The sequence below is a fragment of the Delphinapterus leucas genome, chromosome 2, assembly GCF_059928025.1.
Source record: "Delphinapterus leucas isolate spDelLeu-1000000601 "Yukka" chromosome 2, BTC_Dleu_Yukka2, whole genome shotgun sequence".
In the NCBI taxonomy this organism is placed as follows: Eukaryota; Metazoa; Chordata; class Mammalia; order Artiodactyla; family Monodontidae; genus Delphinapterus; species Delphinapterus leucas.
The window spans coordinates 84518504-84533978 of NC_143130.1; the positions used below are offsets into that span (position 1 = coordinate 84518504).

General features: G+C 43.3%; 1 protein-coding gene across 5 annotated transcripts in view; it reads left to right on the forward strand.

The window, feature by feature from the left end:
- Nucleotides 1-1674: 1674 nt before the first annotated feature.
- The window catches only part of MYO5A (myosin VA), a 181425-nt gene continuing 167624 nt past the window's right edge, over nt 1675-15475 (forward strand). For 4 of the 5 annotated variants that reach the window (XM_022579515.3, XM_022579518.3, XM_089907184.1 and 1 more), the window contains exon 1: nt 1677-2016. In XM_022579515.3, coding sequence (XP_022435223.2) covers nt 1990-2016 — 27 coding nt within the window. In that variant the 5' untranslated portion in view covers nt 1677-1989. Of the gene's footprint in view, nt 2017-15475 lie in introns of all 5 variants that reach the window. The other variant, XM_089907185.1, reaches the window with a different exon arrangement.

Genomic DNA, 15475 nt, shown 5'->3' on the forward strand with positions numbered 1-15475 from the left:
TTTTCTCAGTTTAGGGGAAGAAAATGTTTTCCTCCACCCTCCTAGGGTCCCTGGTTGGGCCTAAAAATTAAACTGACAGAAATAGATTAATGCAAGAAAAGCATACTAATTCATATTGTTTTACATGATACAGGAGCCTTCATAAGGAAATGAAGACCCAAATAAATGGCAAAACTTATTAGCTTTTATATTGGGTTGAACAAAGAGAAGCAATTGTGGACAAGTGACTTAACAATGTGGGGAAGCTAAAGGAAGATAAGAACTATTTTAACAAGGTCTGTTTGTTTAGAATTCTCTTGGCCTTAACTTCTCTCCTTGATGATAAGAACGGTACTTTCCTTCAGATATTAGGGAGGACATCTTTCATATAGGAATTTCATCTTCTAGGAGGTAGGTACTAGCTGGAGGGTGAGAAAACAGAGTGGTTACCACCTTACACAAGGCACAAAGAAACTCTTAAATCTCAATCCAGTGCCTTTTCTGGTGTACTGCTGATAGCTGCACAGGTTTTCTCTTTTAAAGAAAGGGTGGTATCCAAAAAGATGAAAGAGATTTACTTTCAGAATTGGAAGGTACAGAGCATTATGCAGGACTCTGTAGCCATTACCTCTGGCATGTCTGAGGAGACTGTGGGCAGTGAGCAAGGGGAGGAGAGGCCTGAGTTCCAGGGAGTGAGGACTGGCCCCAAGTGTCCCCCTCATCAATGATCTTCCTTCAAATACACACGCAGGATACACACACTACCAAGGGGGCCAGCCTTGAGAGATAGTTTTGATAAAAACCATCCCAGAGTCCCATGACTGGCACTGGGCACCACTTAAGAGTTCAAAGAAATAAGGAAAGATGAGCACACTAAAGAGGCTGGGATGAAAAAATGGAGATTAGCTAAACTGGAATGAAAGTGTGGGTGGGGAAGAGGTAGAGGGTGAAGACGGCATCAGGGTGGGGTGGAAAGATCACATTCTTGGGCTTGAAGTGCAAGGATAACAGCGATTAGATAGAGAAAGAGGGCTGGGGCAGAAGGTGAGTGGCACCGTTATGAAGGCGCAGGCCTAGGATAGAAGGAGGCTCTAGGGCCGCCCCCCGGGGGCATCTTGTTACCAGGTGCACTTAAATTTCTATAGCTTAAAACAGGTCCCTACGCTCTGGCTTCACGAAACGACCCTACGGCAGATGCCGAGGTGTTCAGGGTGACCTTGGTGATTCTTTCTCTCAGATTATCCGTCCTCGCTCACTCCCAGACGTGTACTGCTAATAGGGCTCTTCTGGAATTCTAAGTTATTCCATGGCCTTCCAAGAAGCTTCTCCCCCTATCCGTTCCCTACAAATGTTTGGAAGCACAGGAAAAGCAGCCTGCAGACTCCCATTCACCTGGACACCCTGAGTGACACCGCTATCGCTGCCCCTCTCGGGGGCTGGGCTATTCTGCACGGTCCAGGGCTCGCTTGGGGCCTGGGGCATCCCGGGGGCGGTGTGCGGCCAGTGGTGTCCTGGGGCGAGCTTCTGGGCCTCGACAGCGCGGGAGGAGGCAGCGGCGACGCTGGCTGACAGGCTGATGATGCCCGGTGCCCGCAGCCGATGGGAGGCAGCGTGAGCCCGACAGAACCCGGAGCAGCCGCGGTGGCAGCGCTGGAGCGCAGCCTCCTCCCGCTCCCACAATGCACAGGGCGAGGGCGGCGGCGGCGGCGGCAGCGGCAGCAGCATCACCGGCTGTAGGGTTGGCAGCGGCGGCGACCCCGAGGACCCCGGGCACGCCGAGCGCGCGACACTGCTCGCGGCGAGCCCGGGAGTGATGGCGAGGCCCTCGCTGGCCGCCCGCGGCTGAGACGCCCCACCCCACCCCGCCCCGCCCGGAGCGGCCCGCCCCGCCTGGCCCTGCCCTGCTCCCTGCCGGCTGCAGCCCCGGCGTTTCCTAGTCGGCGCGGGCAGCCGCCCAGAAGAGGTGCGGCCTCCGCACAGGCTGGGGGCGTCGGCGCCGCGGGGCCCGCCATGGCCGCGTCGGAGCTCTACACAAAGGTAAGGCGCCCCATGAGCCGTGCCTTGGGGAGGGGGCCGCGCGGCCCGGCGCCGCCAGCTGTCAGGCCGGGGAGGGGCCGGGGCGCGGGGACCCTGTCCGGTCCCTCCGGCACCACCCCCTTTCCGAGCATTTCGAAATCCTCTGCCTTGCCCGCCGGTCGCCCGCAGAGGCACCTCCCTTGTTCGGGCGTTGATGGTTAAGGCGGCGGAGGGAGGCCTGCCTCGGGGTGCCTCTGTGGCCCCTGCCACCCTTCTTGGCCTGGGAGCAGTGCGGGTTTTTAAGTGGAAAGCGGGTCTGTGTGGCTTTAGTAGGGCGAGCCTGGGCCAGGATTGCTCAGCCCTCCGTCTTGCTTTAGGAAAAATCCTGGCTGGTGGGAGATCCTAGATCTGACAGATTAGATGGTCGGTCCCTCCCCTGGGGACACGCGCTTAAAATAACGTCTGGTGTTGGTATGCGGTGCCACTTCTACCGCCACCCAACCTTTCTGTGAGGTATGGAATCTTGCAAAAGGTCGCCAGTCGATTTTCACCTTTAGGTGCCCGGTTTCCGATTGCTACCCTGTGGTGGAGAGCCCCTGGGGAAGATGCAGACGAATAAATGCGAGCTGATTCACTGGGATGGTCGGTACTCATTTGTCGCTGGGAGTTTGCAATCTGCATGTAATCCCTTAGAGCCTTGTTAGGCTCCATGTCTTCACCATCCTCTGGGGTGAGCCTTTTCCTTCTGGGTTTTGTTTAAGGGAAGTGGCAGCCTTTCCTTCTTTCCTGGGGCTGGTAATCTCTGAATGGCATATTTTGGAGAACTGTCCCTTCAAGACAGTGTGTGGTGCCCTTTGTGACTGTGTGTAGTCATGGCATTTTATACTATCACTCCTGTGTAGGTAGATGTTTTGCCAGCTGTTAATTACCTCTAATTCCAGTTAACAGAATTACCTTAACTTTTTGAGTTTGCATCTGCAGCCAAGTCTACATTTAAGGTCTCAGAATCACTGCTTCCAAATATGACCCAAGTAAGCCCAGGGCTCAAGTTGCAGCATGTTATAAAAGGAAGAGGTCTGGACCTGCCATCAAGAGAACTGGATTCTAGCCCTTGATTCTAGCCGGGGCCTTTTCACTTACTGTGTGACCTTGGGCAAATCACTTAACCTCTCTGTGCTTTAGTTTCCTCATCTGTAAATGGAGTTAATTATACCTGCCCTACATCTCTTACAAGGTTGTTGTTGTGAGGATCAAACAATAATACATGGGAATGCTTTTCGTAACCTGTGAATTTCTCTACAAATATGAGGTATATTTCTTCAACCATGAAATGAGTTTGCATGAAACATTTCCTGGGACCTCTCTCTTTCCAGCTTCAGATTTGAGGACTACACAATGAAACTTCTCTCTAAACCTGGTAATTCTTTAGGCATTGTAGATACCTAATGTATGATTGAATGCAATTGGAAATTGATCCAAAGTTACTTTATAAACAAACATTTATATAAAGCTAACTATGTGCCAGGTACAGTTTTAAGTGCTTTACAAATATTAACTCATTTAATCCTCATAATAAACATATGAGGTGGGCACTAAGAAATATCAGAGTCATTTTCACAAGAAGAGATATGGTCTGTAAATATTCCTTAGTTACTTTGTATAGACCCCATTCTTCACTGCCTGAGGAGTCCATCCTTCAGCTGCCTGACTAATTGTAGGCTGCTTAACTAGACACTGGTTGGATAATACGTTGCTCTTGGGTTTTGGGTCTGCTTTTTTCTCCCAAAATAATTGGCAAGAAAAAAATTTAAAAGATCCTGTGATTTTTAAAATTGTAAGGTTTGGGGTGGGCTTTGGGCATAATCACAATCTGTTTTAAAATTCACCCTCTAGTCATTGTAAAGACAAACTGGTTTAGACATCAGTAGGGAAGTTGAGCTTAAGTTGCCTTCTCCTAAATGCATTTATACCTAAGGATAATCTGGTTACTTGGTTTGTTTGTTGGCTCATTCTTTTTGTGAATGGACCTTAGCTTAATGGCGGACAAAAATATTTATTGAGCACCTCCTGGGTGCCAGGTACTCTGCTTAATGTTGAGAGGTTCTAACATAAACAAGACACAGTCCTTTCCCTCAAAGGGTTTACAGCCTGCTTCTTATATTCTTTGCCCGCTTTGAATCTTCAAGGGCATAAATAACCTGCTGTTACCTCAGCAGCAGTCAGACAGCTGGTATGGTATTTATTTGTAGAAGTTAGGGCAGAGGTTGGGACATGAGAAGGTTGGAATGATTCTAGAGATAAAAGCTTGGGTCGTGATTTTTAGAGGACGAGGGAAATCATTAGAGGAATATAAATGGATATTAAACACAAGGATTAGACTTCCCTGGTGGTGCAGTGGTTAAGAATCCACCTGCCAATGCAAGGGACACAGGTTTGAGCCCTGGTCTAGGAAGATCCCACATGGTGGAGCAACTAAGCCCGTGTGCCACAACTACTGAGCCCACGTGCCACAACTACTGAACCCGTGTGCCACAACTACTGAAGCCCGTGCACCTAGAGCCCGCGCTCCGCAACAAGAGAAGCCACCGCAATGAGAAGCCTACGCACTGCAATGAAGAGTAGTCCTCGCTCGCCACAACTAGAGAAAGCCCTCATGCAGCAACGAAGACTCAGCGCAGCCAAAAATAAAATAAATAAATAAAAATTTTAAAAAAATTGTATATAAACACAAGGATTTTCCCCTTGCAGAGGATTATAGGGAAGGAAATTCTGGGGGTAGACTACAAGGAAAGATATAATAGTGACATGCCATAATTATGGTATTCAACATAGTGGTTAAATTTGAAAAGTGCCCTTTTCAAAATGGCATTCAGAGCTTAAAGGCAGATTTTGATGTGTGATAGAAATCAGCTCCTATTACAGTGAAAGACAAAAGACCATTCAGTTTATTCTTTTTAGCTAAAATGATAATGGTTTTGTCACAGCAATTTAGCAGGGCTTCCCTTTTGTAAATTTTTCCAGCAGTATAAACATTTTAAAGGCAATAGCTAGGTTACTAGGATATAACATTTCTGGAAACTAACATTTTGGTTAAAACATGTTTGTTGATTGTTAAAATAACAGCTTTATTGAGGTATAATTCACATAATGTACAATTCACCAATTTAAAATGTACAATTCAAAGGTTTTTAGTATAATCACAGAATTGTGTGTTGATTTATTTTTAGATCCACCTGACTCGTTCCTGAAAGAATTGAAGGTGGTTGTGACATCTTATTGTTTCTGGTTTTGAAAATATTTGCTGGTCTTGACTTTCCAGTGGGTGTCTGAATGATGACATCACTTGTAGCTACTTTCAGCAACTTCAAAGGATTCAGCATTTCTGGAGCAGGGTTTATTAATTAGACCTGGATGGATCACCAATAGCAATAAAATGGCATCCTAGTCATCCTCACATGAAGTTCCCAGACACCATGGGTACCACATAAATGCTGTAGAATGGCCAAGATTACCTGAAGTTTAATTAGGAGTCCCATAGTATGTCAGGATGCTGAATTTTCTAACAGTACAGAAACAGTCTAAAACCCTCACTCCAGAAGCCAAGTACACTTTCCTTAGGTGAAACAACTATTAGGCCAGTAGATTGTATATCTGTAATCTTCCTTTCCCACCATATTTCCTCATACCTACTGAAGCTGCATGGACTAGATTTTTTCTGGGATAGTCCCAATTTTATATTCTATGCCATTGTCCCTTTAAATCATCAATCCTGGAAATTCTAATATTTTGGTGTTGAAATTGCATTTCTTAGACTGCTTCCAGCCTCTTAAAGCAGAACAGAAATCTCTGATCATGTTCCCTGATTTGGGCTTTGGCAAGTACATTCACTTTTCTTAAATCTCCTGTCATGCTCCTTCTATCTGTATTTCTTCCTGATGTCCTTTGGCCTGTTAATGGCTCTGCTATTTTCCTAGTCCCTCATGCTGGAAACCTCTGTAGCTTTTTCTTTGTCTCATATTCTACTTCTTCTTTACCAATTCTAATTTTACTTGACATCCAGCTGACAGTTCTCTGTCTTAATGACCTGTACACATTTCTATCTTATTATAGTTATCTGTATATATGTAAGCCACTCCCACAATACTGTAAGCCCCCTGAGATGCTGGTCAGGGTTTGTTTACCTCCTGTAGAGCCTATCACAATGTCTTCCACATAGTAGGTGTTCATTAAATATTTGTTGGGTGGATTAAAAACAATTTAAACAGGAGAGAAACAGAAAATAATGGTTTGGGAGGATTAGTCCACTTGTAGGAATGAAGCAGGGTGTAATGGAGTGGTTAAACAAGTAAGCACATTTTCAGGCATGATGAACGGGGTGAGTAATAGAGAAGAGAGCTGGGAGCCAGGGAGACCAAGGAAAATGTGGTAGGAAACAAAATGGAAAGTGATGAAAGTCTGGTAGATTGAAGTGCAGGCAGAAAGTGTGAGAGACAGGTCTCTGTGATGGAGTAGATGCAGGAAGAGAGGGAGAGGGAATAGTGTAAGTTAACACCAGTGGCCCTAGCTTTGGAAACTGGAAGTTAATTCTCATTATATCATGCATTTTTGCTGACTCTGGAATTTGTAAGTGGCTCAGAAATACTTCTTTAGACTGTTTGAGCAAAGCAGAATGGTTGTGATCTCCTCTTGAAATTTGTTACTGTTTCTTGAAGTGTGACAGTTCGGTGTATTGCCCAGTGGCTAAAAGATTACAAAAAAAGTTATAATTTTAATGAGAGTTGCTACTGCCACATAAACAGGTTAATTCTTCCTGGTGCTTTTAGCTTTTTGAAGTAAGGGGATACTGGAGGAAGGTCTGAATGGGGTTCTGGGGATTTAACTTCAACCTCCAAAAGGTTGAGGTGGAGTGGGGGGGATAACTTTCCTATAGGAGACTGTGGGAGAGAAGAGTAATTTAGCTTTTGTGTTCTTCACTTTATCATGAATTTTGCCTCCATCAGGAGAATCTAGGGGCACATGGCCCACTAGAGGATGGATTGGATTTATCTGTCTCCACTTTAGGTAATTCCTCACGAACTATGAGGTATTATCAGAAGTATAAATTCCTGGCTGATCTATGGAATGAGGTCTGGCCCTAGGTGAAATATTGTGTGGGCGACACCACTCCACCCCACCAGGCGTGTCCTGTCCTACAGTAGTTTTCGCAGACTTTCTCCATTTGTCTACCTGGGGAGGTTGTCCTCTCCCTTCCCTCTGGCTCCTGCCTCTGTATCTCTGTCTCTCTCTAATCAACTTTATTGAGGTATAATTTACATTTAATAAAATTCACTCATTTGGGACTTCCCTGGTGGTCCAGTGGTTAAGACTCCATGCTCCCAATGCAGGGGGCCTGGGTTCGATCCCTGGTCAGGGAACTAGATCCCGTGTACCACAACCAAAACCCCATATGCCACAACTAAGACCTGGCGCAGCCAAATAAATAAATATTTTTTAAAAATCACTAATTTTAAGTGCACAGTTTAATGAATTTTGATAAATATATTCTGTCATGTAATCACCATCACAAACAAGATATAGAACGTTTCTATCACCCTTAAAAGTTCGTTGGTGCTTAGCTCCTTCTCTTCCCCAGTTTATTCAGAGAGTTTACTGGAGTTGGCTTGCCCGCTGGGGCAGAGGAAAGAGTTGTTTGTTTTCATAAGTGTATGTTATGATTCCACCTTAGCTCAACCAATGTTGATAACTGAATATAGAGACTTGACCTTGGGTGTGACTCCCATGGAGTTTCACTGACAGTGGGAAGTGGGAATAGTTGGAAAGGAGTTTAAGTGGTTTATTTAATCTTTTCTTCACACACTTACCACCTTACCTTTACTAATGGTGTCTGCTTTTGATGCCTTGTTTCCTTAGGTCCTTAGTGTGCTAAAATGCCCTTTAGTCAATTCTGCCCTTTAACAGTTCTCCTGCCTCATCTACCTTGGTAGTAATGTCCATCTGGGTTCGTGCTGATAGAGATTTTAAAACTTTGCAGAAACTTATCCCCGGCTTCTTCATGCCTCAGTCTCCACTTCGCTTCAAAGCCCTTCTCAGTTGAAAGTCTCCTTAACCAGCTGCCATTTGCCTTAAACATCTCCATGTACCACAGAGGCTTTTTGCCAATTATAGAACTTAGGGATGATGTAATTATGCTTTAGTTTCAAAATAATGGCTGCAAACTTGGTTGAAATCAAGGAAAAAGTGCGTTATCCACTCCTAAGTGTTCATGAAGATCGTCTATCTACCTCCTTTGGCCCGATGTCATGCTGTGTTCAAAAATGTGAGCACAGGGACTTCCCTGGCGGTCCAGTGATTATGATTAAGACTCTGCCCTTCCACTGCAGGGAGCGGGGGTTCGATCCCTGGTTGGGGAACTAAGATCCCACATGCCACACGGCATGGCCAGAAAGTTAAAAAAAAAAAATGTGAGCACAGTGCTGGACTGGAGGGAGATGGGACATTAAAAAAAGACAAGTTTTGTCTCTCTTTAGTCACTTACACAAAAACATGCATTGTCCTGGCCAGGAATCCTGTGTATGTGCTTGGAGTTTCCTCTTTTTTTTTTTTGTATATTTATTTTTGTCTGTTTTGGGTCTTCGTTGCGGCACGTGGGCTTTCTCTAGTTGCGACTAGTGGGGGCTACTCTTCGTTGTGGTGTGCGGGCTTCTCACTCTGGTGGCTTCTCTTGTTGTGGAGCACGGGCTCTAGGCACACGGGTAGTAGTTGTGGCACATGAGCTCAGTAGTTGTGGCACATGGGCTCAGTAGTTGTGGCTCGCGGGCTCTAGAGCGCAGGCTCAGTAGTTGTGGCGCACGGGCTTAGTTGCTCCGCGGCATGTGGGATCTTCCCAGACCAGGGCTCGAACCCGTGTCCCCTGCATTGGCAGGCAGATTCTTAACCACTGCACCACCAGAGAAGTCCTCGGTTTCCTCTTGATAAATACATTCTGAAGGAATTTCAGAATGGGAGAAATAAAATGATCAGGGCAGTGAGGAGGCTAGACAGATTAAAAGGACAGACTTCAGAAAGATGAAGGTGAAGTGGGAAAATGGCAAAGTATTTATTTAACACCAAGATTAGAAGTTTATAACATCAAATCCCAGTTTAGTAAGGATACTTGTTAGTTCTTTAAATAAATAAATATGTCATTTAAAATGAATTTCTACTCTAACCATTGTTTTACACATATGAAACTCATTATCTAAAGTTATGATATCAGCTAAGATGTGGTAGATAAATAGAAAGGGTCTGGCTAATTCATGGATCATAGTTTTGATACACCGACTTTCCGAACCTCTCTTTGACAGTGTTAAACAATTTACCAGCCAGAGCTGTTTTAGTTGAAAGTGATGGAAACCCAACTCAAAGCCAAAAAGCATTTTATTTGCTTAGATGCCCTGAAAGCCCAGGCATGGCTAGATTCAAGACTCTGACATGGTACCTCTGGGGCTCTCTGTCACTGGCTTTCGTGTCAGACTGCTATTTAATATTGCTTTCATCCTCAGGACAGCTCTTTTCAGGGTCAGTGGCACCTGCAGACCACATGGTCTAGCTCTGGGCCTGGAGGAAGAGAGCCTGGTAGAGGAATTCTGGTTGTCCTTGCTTGTGGTTGTGTGCCGAGTAGGTGGTGGGAGGGAGACCGTGAGCAGTCCAGTCTTGCTCATCTCAGAGGCCAGAGAGAGGATGGGGCATCCTGACTGATAGTCGTACTCAGACCTGGTGGGGTGGCTGAAAGCTGTTCCCCATCAGAAGGAATAGTGCTAGAGAGACAGAACAAAACAGCTACCCTCAGCCAATGTCCACTATGAATCAGTCACCAAAAGTGACAAAGTGACTGAGTTCTGCCTCTCCTTTTCTGATTTTTGAGAAGATGAATAGGAGGGTTTTGACTAGGAGGACATTGGATATCTTTCCCCTAGAGAATCATTTTTAATTAAAAAAAAAAAGGCCATGGAGAATCAAGTGCAAATGTTGATAAAAGCATATGAGGGGCAGATAAATTAGGAGTATGGGATTAACAGATACACACTACTATATATAAAATAGGTAAGCAGCAAGGATTTATTGCATAGCACGGGAATTATATTTATAACAACCTATAATGGAAAATAATCTGGAAAAAAAATAGAACTGAATCACTTTGCTGTACACCTGAAACTAGCACAATATTGTAAATCAACTGTACTTCAACTAAAACAAAAAAAGCATATCAGAGATAGATGATTTAAAAAGTATTTTTATTCAGTCTTATTTAGGGGGCTCTGAACCGTATGTAACCTTCCCTTCTGATCTCTTTCTGCCATATTTCCTCAGCATTTTATTTTCCTTTATTTTCTTCACATCCTTGTATGCAAACATTATTCTCTTACCCCATTTTCACCCAAGGATAAGTTGCAAAATTTCTTATTTCCCCCTTTTGACTGTTCAGATCATCCATTATTCATCTACAGTGTTCTAACCTTTTTTTTTGCTCTCTTACTTTCCACCATGTCATCTACTTCTTGATCCTGTACTACTGACTGTAGTTCATGTACCCACTCCTAATGCTCTCCTGTGCTTTGTTATAACCAAATTTCTTATGGAGTGAATTATTTAGTAATTTAGGTTGAGGAGGGTACTTCATTTCCTCAAAGCTTTGTATTCTTGCTTTGTTACCATTCCCTGAATCTGACATCACCAAGTAGAAGTAATTTTGTGTGAGTTTACATAAATCATTTTCTGTGTATGTGAGTGTGTATGTGTTTCAAACAAACACTTTTGTGTTAGACTAGTTTTGACTAGTTAGACTAGACTAGTTAGAACTTAGTTTTTCATCTTATCATACTGGAGTGATTACAATAAGATAATCAGCTATTCCCTTAAGGATACGAGCTCACTTTAAAACATTTTTATAGCAGTACTTAAAAAACGTTTAAACAGATTTGGTCTCTCTATGCTCAAGCTGAAAAAAATCTTCTAATTTGATAAGCATCATGCTCAGTTTGGGAGCAGAACTGCTAGAGATATTTTCCATAAAATTAGGAAAAGTATATCTTAATAATAAGAAATTTGGGTCAAAACCTGGGCTAAACTTTCATCAATTCAGAATGTGTATTCGTTAAATCTTATTTTAGAAATGGAAAGTTAAACCCACTAGAGTTAATATTGTATTTTAACCCAATCTTCACGCTTATACTCATTTTCTTCATTCTAACCAAGATTTCTCAACCTCTGCACTATTCTTTTTTTCTGGGGGCTTGTCCTGCATGTTGTAGGATATTTAGCCTCATCTCTAACCTTTATCTGCTAGATCCAGTAGCGTCCTCCACCCCTAGTTGTAACAGCCAATCCGTATTGTCTACAGACTGCCAAATGTTCCCTGGGGAGCAGTCCCCCATCCCCCTGCCCCTGCTTGAGGACCACTGCCCTAGATCTTAAGACTTAGATTAGGGTAAGAAAAAGTGGGAAAGAGTTAAAAATAAAAATGGAGATTAATTGGAAAAACTTTTTAAAAATTGCCTTTTCAGGGAACTTCCCTGGTGGTGCAGTGGTTAAGGGTCCGCCTGACAATGCAGGGGACAGGGGTTCGATCCCTGGTCCAGGAAGTTCCCACATGCCGCGGAGCGACTGGGCCCATTTGCCACAACTACTGAGCCCGCGCTGTAGAGCCCATGCTCCACAACAAGAGAGGCCACCGCAGTGAGAAGCCCGCGCACCGCAATGAAGGGTAGCCCTGCTCGCCCCAACTAGAGAAAGCCCACGCGCAGCAACGAAGACCCAACGCAGCCGAAAAATTAAAAAAAAATTTTTTTTAATTGCCTTTTCAGTAATATCTCTTCTGCTTATAGGAATGATATATTGTAGACAATTTGGAGAATACAGAAACATAAAAAGGGGGCTTCCCTGGTGGCGCAGTGGTTAAGAATCGGCCTGCCAATGCAGGGGACACAGGTTTGAGCCCTGGTCCGGGAAGATCCCACATGCCACAGGGCAACTAAGCCTGTGTGCCACAACTACTGAGCCTGTGCTCTAGAGCCCGTGAGCCACAACTACTGAGCCCACATGCTGCAACTACTAAGCCCACGCACCTAGAGCCTGTGCTCCACAAGAGAAGCCACCGCAATGAGAAGCCTGCGCACCACAACGAAGAGTAGCCCCCACTCGCCACAACTAGAGAAAACCTGCATGCAGCAACAAAGACCCAACACAGCCGAAAATAAATAAATAAAATTAAAAAAATAAAAAAGAAACATGTAAAGGAAGAAAATTAAAAAAAAACTGCCATCCAGAGATGATTATTTTCAACCATTAATTTACTTCAAGTCTTTTATCTATATTCATAATGTTAATTTTTATGATTTTTAAGCTTAATATGTATTGTGATAATTTTTATGTTATAGAATATTCTTTTTTTTTAATGAAAAAAACTTTTTTTAGGCTGCGCCATGCGGCATGTGGGATTGTAGTTCACTACCAAGGATTGAACCTGCGCCCCCTGCATTAGGAGTGCGGAGTCTTAACCACTGACCACCAAAGAAGTCCTATAAAATATTCACTGAAAATGTTTTTAGTGGCTGCATAATATTCCATCATCTGGGTGTACCATAATTTATTTACTGTTGGGCATTTTCACTGTAATAAGAAATGTACTATGATGAGCATTTATTGTACATAAATCTTTGCTTGGATTAGTCAGCTTTAGTCAATTTTAGATTCCACATTTCCCTGGCAAGGGTTCGCATTTACAATTATGCAAGATAGGGTATTCACATTTATTTCATTTTAAAAATAGCACTTTTTATGTACATTTCTTCAGGGCTAGGATGACCAGATGTCCCACTTCTGTGAGATGCTTTCTGCCATCCAGTACCTTTTTTCTGCTTTGAAAAATCCTCTAACAGTAGAACTATAATAAGTTTATTTCAAAAACTTAACCTTTTGGAAATCTAAACTATTTCCTTTTTCTGACAGTTTTCCTTATTGTTGCTCTTATTCGCTGTTTCTCCTTGATCTTGGGTGAATCTGGGCCAGAAAGTATAATTGAATTAGAAAGATTTTAATTTTATTTTTTTAATCATCATTTGGTTATGTTTATTTTTAAAATTTATTTATTTACTTTTACATATCTTTATTGGAGTATAATTGCTTTACAATGGTGTGTTAGTTTCTGTTGTACAGCAAAGTGAATCAGCCGTATGCATACATATATCCCCATATCCCCTCCCTCTTGCATCTCCCTCCCACCCTCCCTATCCCACCCCTCTAGGTGGTCACAAAGCACTGAGCCTATCTCCCTGTGCTATGCTGCTGCTTCCCACTAGCTATCTGTTTTACATTTGGTAGTGTATGTATGTCGCTGCTACTCTCTCTTTACCCCAGCTTCCCCTTGCCCACCCCATGTCCTCAAGTCCATTCTCTATGTCTACGTCTTTATTCCTGTGCTGCCACTAGGTTCATCAGTACCTTTTTTTTTTTTTTTTAGATTCCATATATATGCGTTAGCATACGATATTTGTTTTTCTGACTTACTTCACTCTGTATGACAGACTCTAGGTCCATCCATCTCACTACAGATAACTCAGTTTCGTTTCCTTTTATGGCTGAGTAATATTCCATTGTATATATGTGCCACATCTTCTTTATCCATTCATCTGTTGATGGACACTTAGGTTGCTTCCATGTCCTGGCAATTGTGAATAGAGCTGCAATGAACATTGTGGTACATGTCTCTCTTTTTTTTTTTTTTTTTTTTTGCAGTGCGGGGGCTCTCACTGCTGTGGCCTTTCCCGTTGCGGAGCACAGGCTCCAGATGCGCAGGCTCAGCGGCCATGGCTAACGGGCCTAGCAGCTCCGCAGCATGTGCGATCTTCCCGGACTGGGGCACGAACCCGTGTCCCCTGCATCGGCAGGCGGACTCTCAACCACTGCGCCACCAGGGAAGCCCCCATGTCTCTTTTTGAATTATGGTTTTCTCAGGGTATATGTCCAGTAGTGGGATTGCTGGGTCATATGGTAGTTCTATTTTTAGATTTTTAAGGAACCTCAATAGTGTTCTCCCTAGTGGTTATATCAATTTACATTCCCACCAACAGTGCAGGAGGGTTCCCTTTTCACCACACCCTTTCCAGCATTTATTGTTTCTAGATATTTTGCTAATGGCCATTCTGACCAGTGTGAGGTAATACCTCATTGTAGTTTTGATTTGCATTTCTGTAGTAATTAGTGATGTTGAGCATCTTTTCATGTGCATCTTGGCCATCTGTATGTCTTCCTTGGTGAAATGTCCATTTAGGTCTTCCACGCATTTTTTTTTTTTTTTTTTTTTTTTGTGGTACGCGGGCCTCTCACTGTTGTGCCTCTCTCATTGCAGAGCAGAGGCTCTGGACGTCCAGGCTCAGCGGCCATGGCTCACGGGCCTAGCCGCTCCGCGGCATGTGACATCTTCCCGGACCGGGGCACGAACCCATGTCCCCTGCCTCGGCAGGTGGACTCAACCACTGCGCCACCAGGGAAGCCCTTCCACGCATTTTTTAATTGGATTGTTTGTTTCTTTGATATTGAACTTCATGAGCTGTTTGTATATTTTGGAGATTAATCCTCTGTCCGTTGTTTCATTTGCAAATATTTTTCCCATTCTGAGGGTTGTCTTTTCATCTATTTATGGTTTCCTTTGCTGTGCAAAAGCTCTTAAGTTTCATTAGGTCCCATTTATTTATTTTATTTTTAAATTTTCATTACTTTAGGAGGTGGGTCAAAAAAGATCTTGCTGTGGTTTATGTCATAGAGTGCTTTTCCTATGTTTTCCTCTAAGAGTTTGATAATGCCTGGTCTTACATTTAGGTCTTTAATCCATTTGGAGTTTATTTTTGTGTATGGTGTTAGGTAGTGTTCAAATTTCATTCTTTTATTTGTAGCTGTCCAGTTTTCCTAGCACCACTTATTGAAGAGGCTGTCTTTTCTCCATTGTATGTTCTTGCCTCCTTTGTTGTAAATTAGGTGCCCATACGTGCGTGGGTTTATCTCTGGGCTTTCTATCCTGTACCATTGATCTATATTTCTGTTTTTGTGCCAGTACCTTACTGTCTTGATTACTGTAGCTTTGTAGTATAGTTTGAAGTCGGGGAGCCTGATTCTTTCAGCTTCATTTTTCTTTCTCAAGATTGCTTTGGCTATTCGGGGTCTTTTGTGTTTCCATATGAATTGTAAAATTTTTTGTTCTAATTCTGTGAAAAATGCCATTGATAGTTTGATAGGGATTGCATTGAATCTGTAGATTGCTTTGGGTAGTATAGTCATTTTGACAATATTGATTCTTCCAATCCAAGAAATGGTATATCTTTCCATCTCTTTATGTCATCTTTGATTTCTTTCATCAGTGTTTTATAGTTTTCTGAGTACAAGTCTTTTGCCTTCTTAGGTGGGTTTATTCCTAGGTATTTTATTCTTTTTGTTGCAATGATAAATG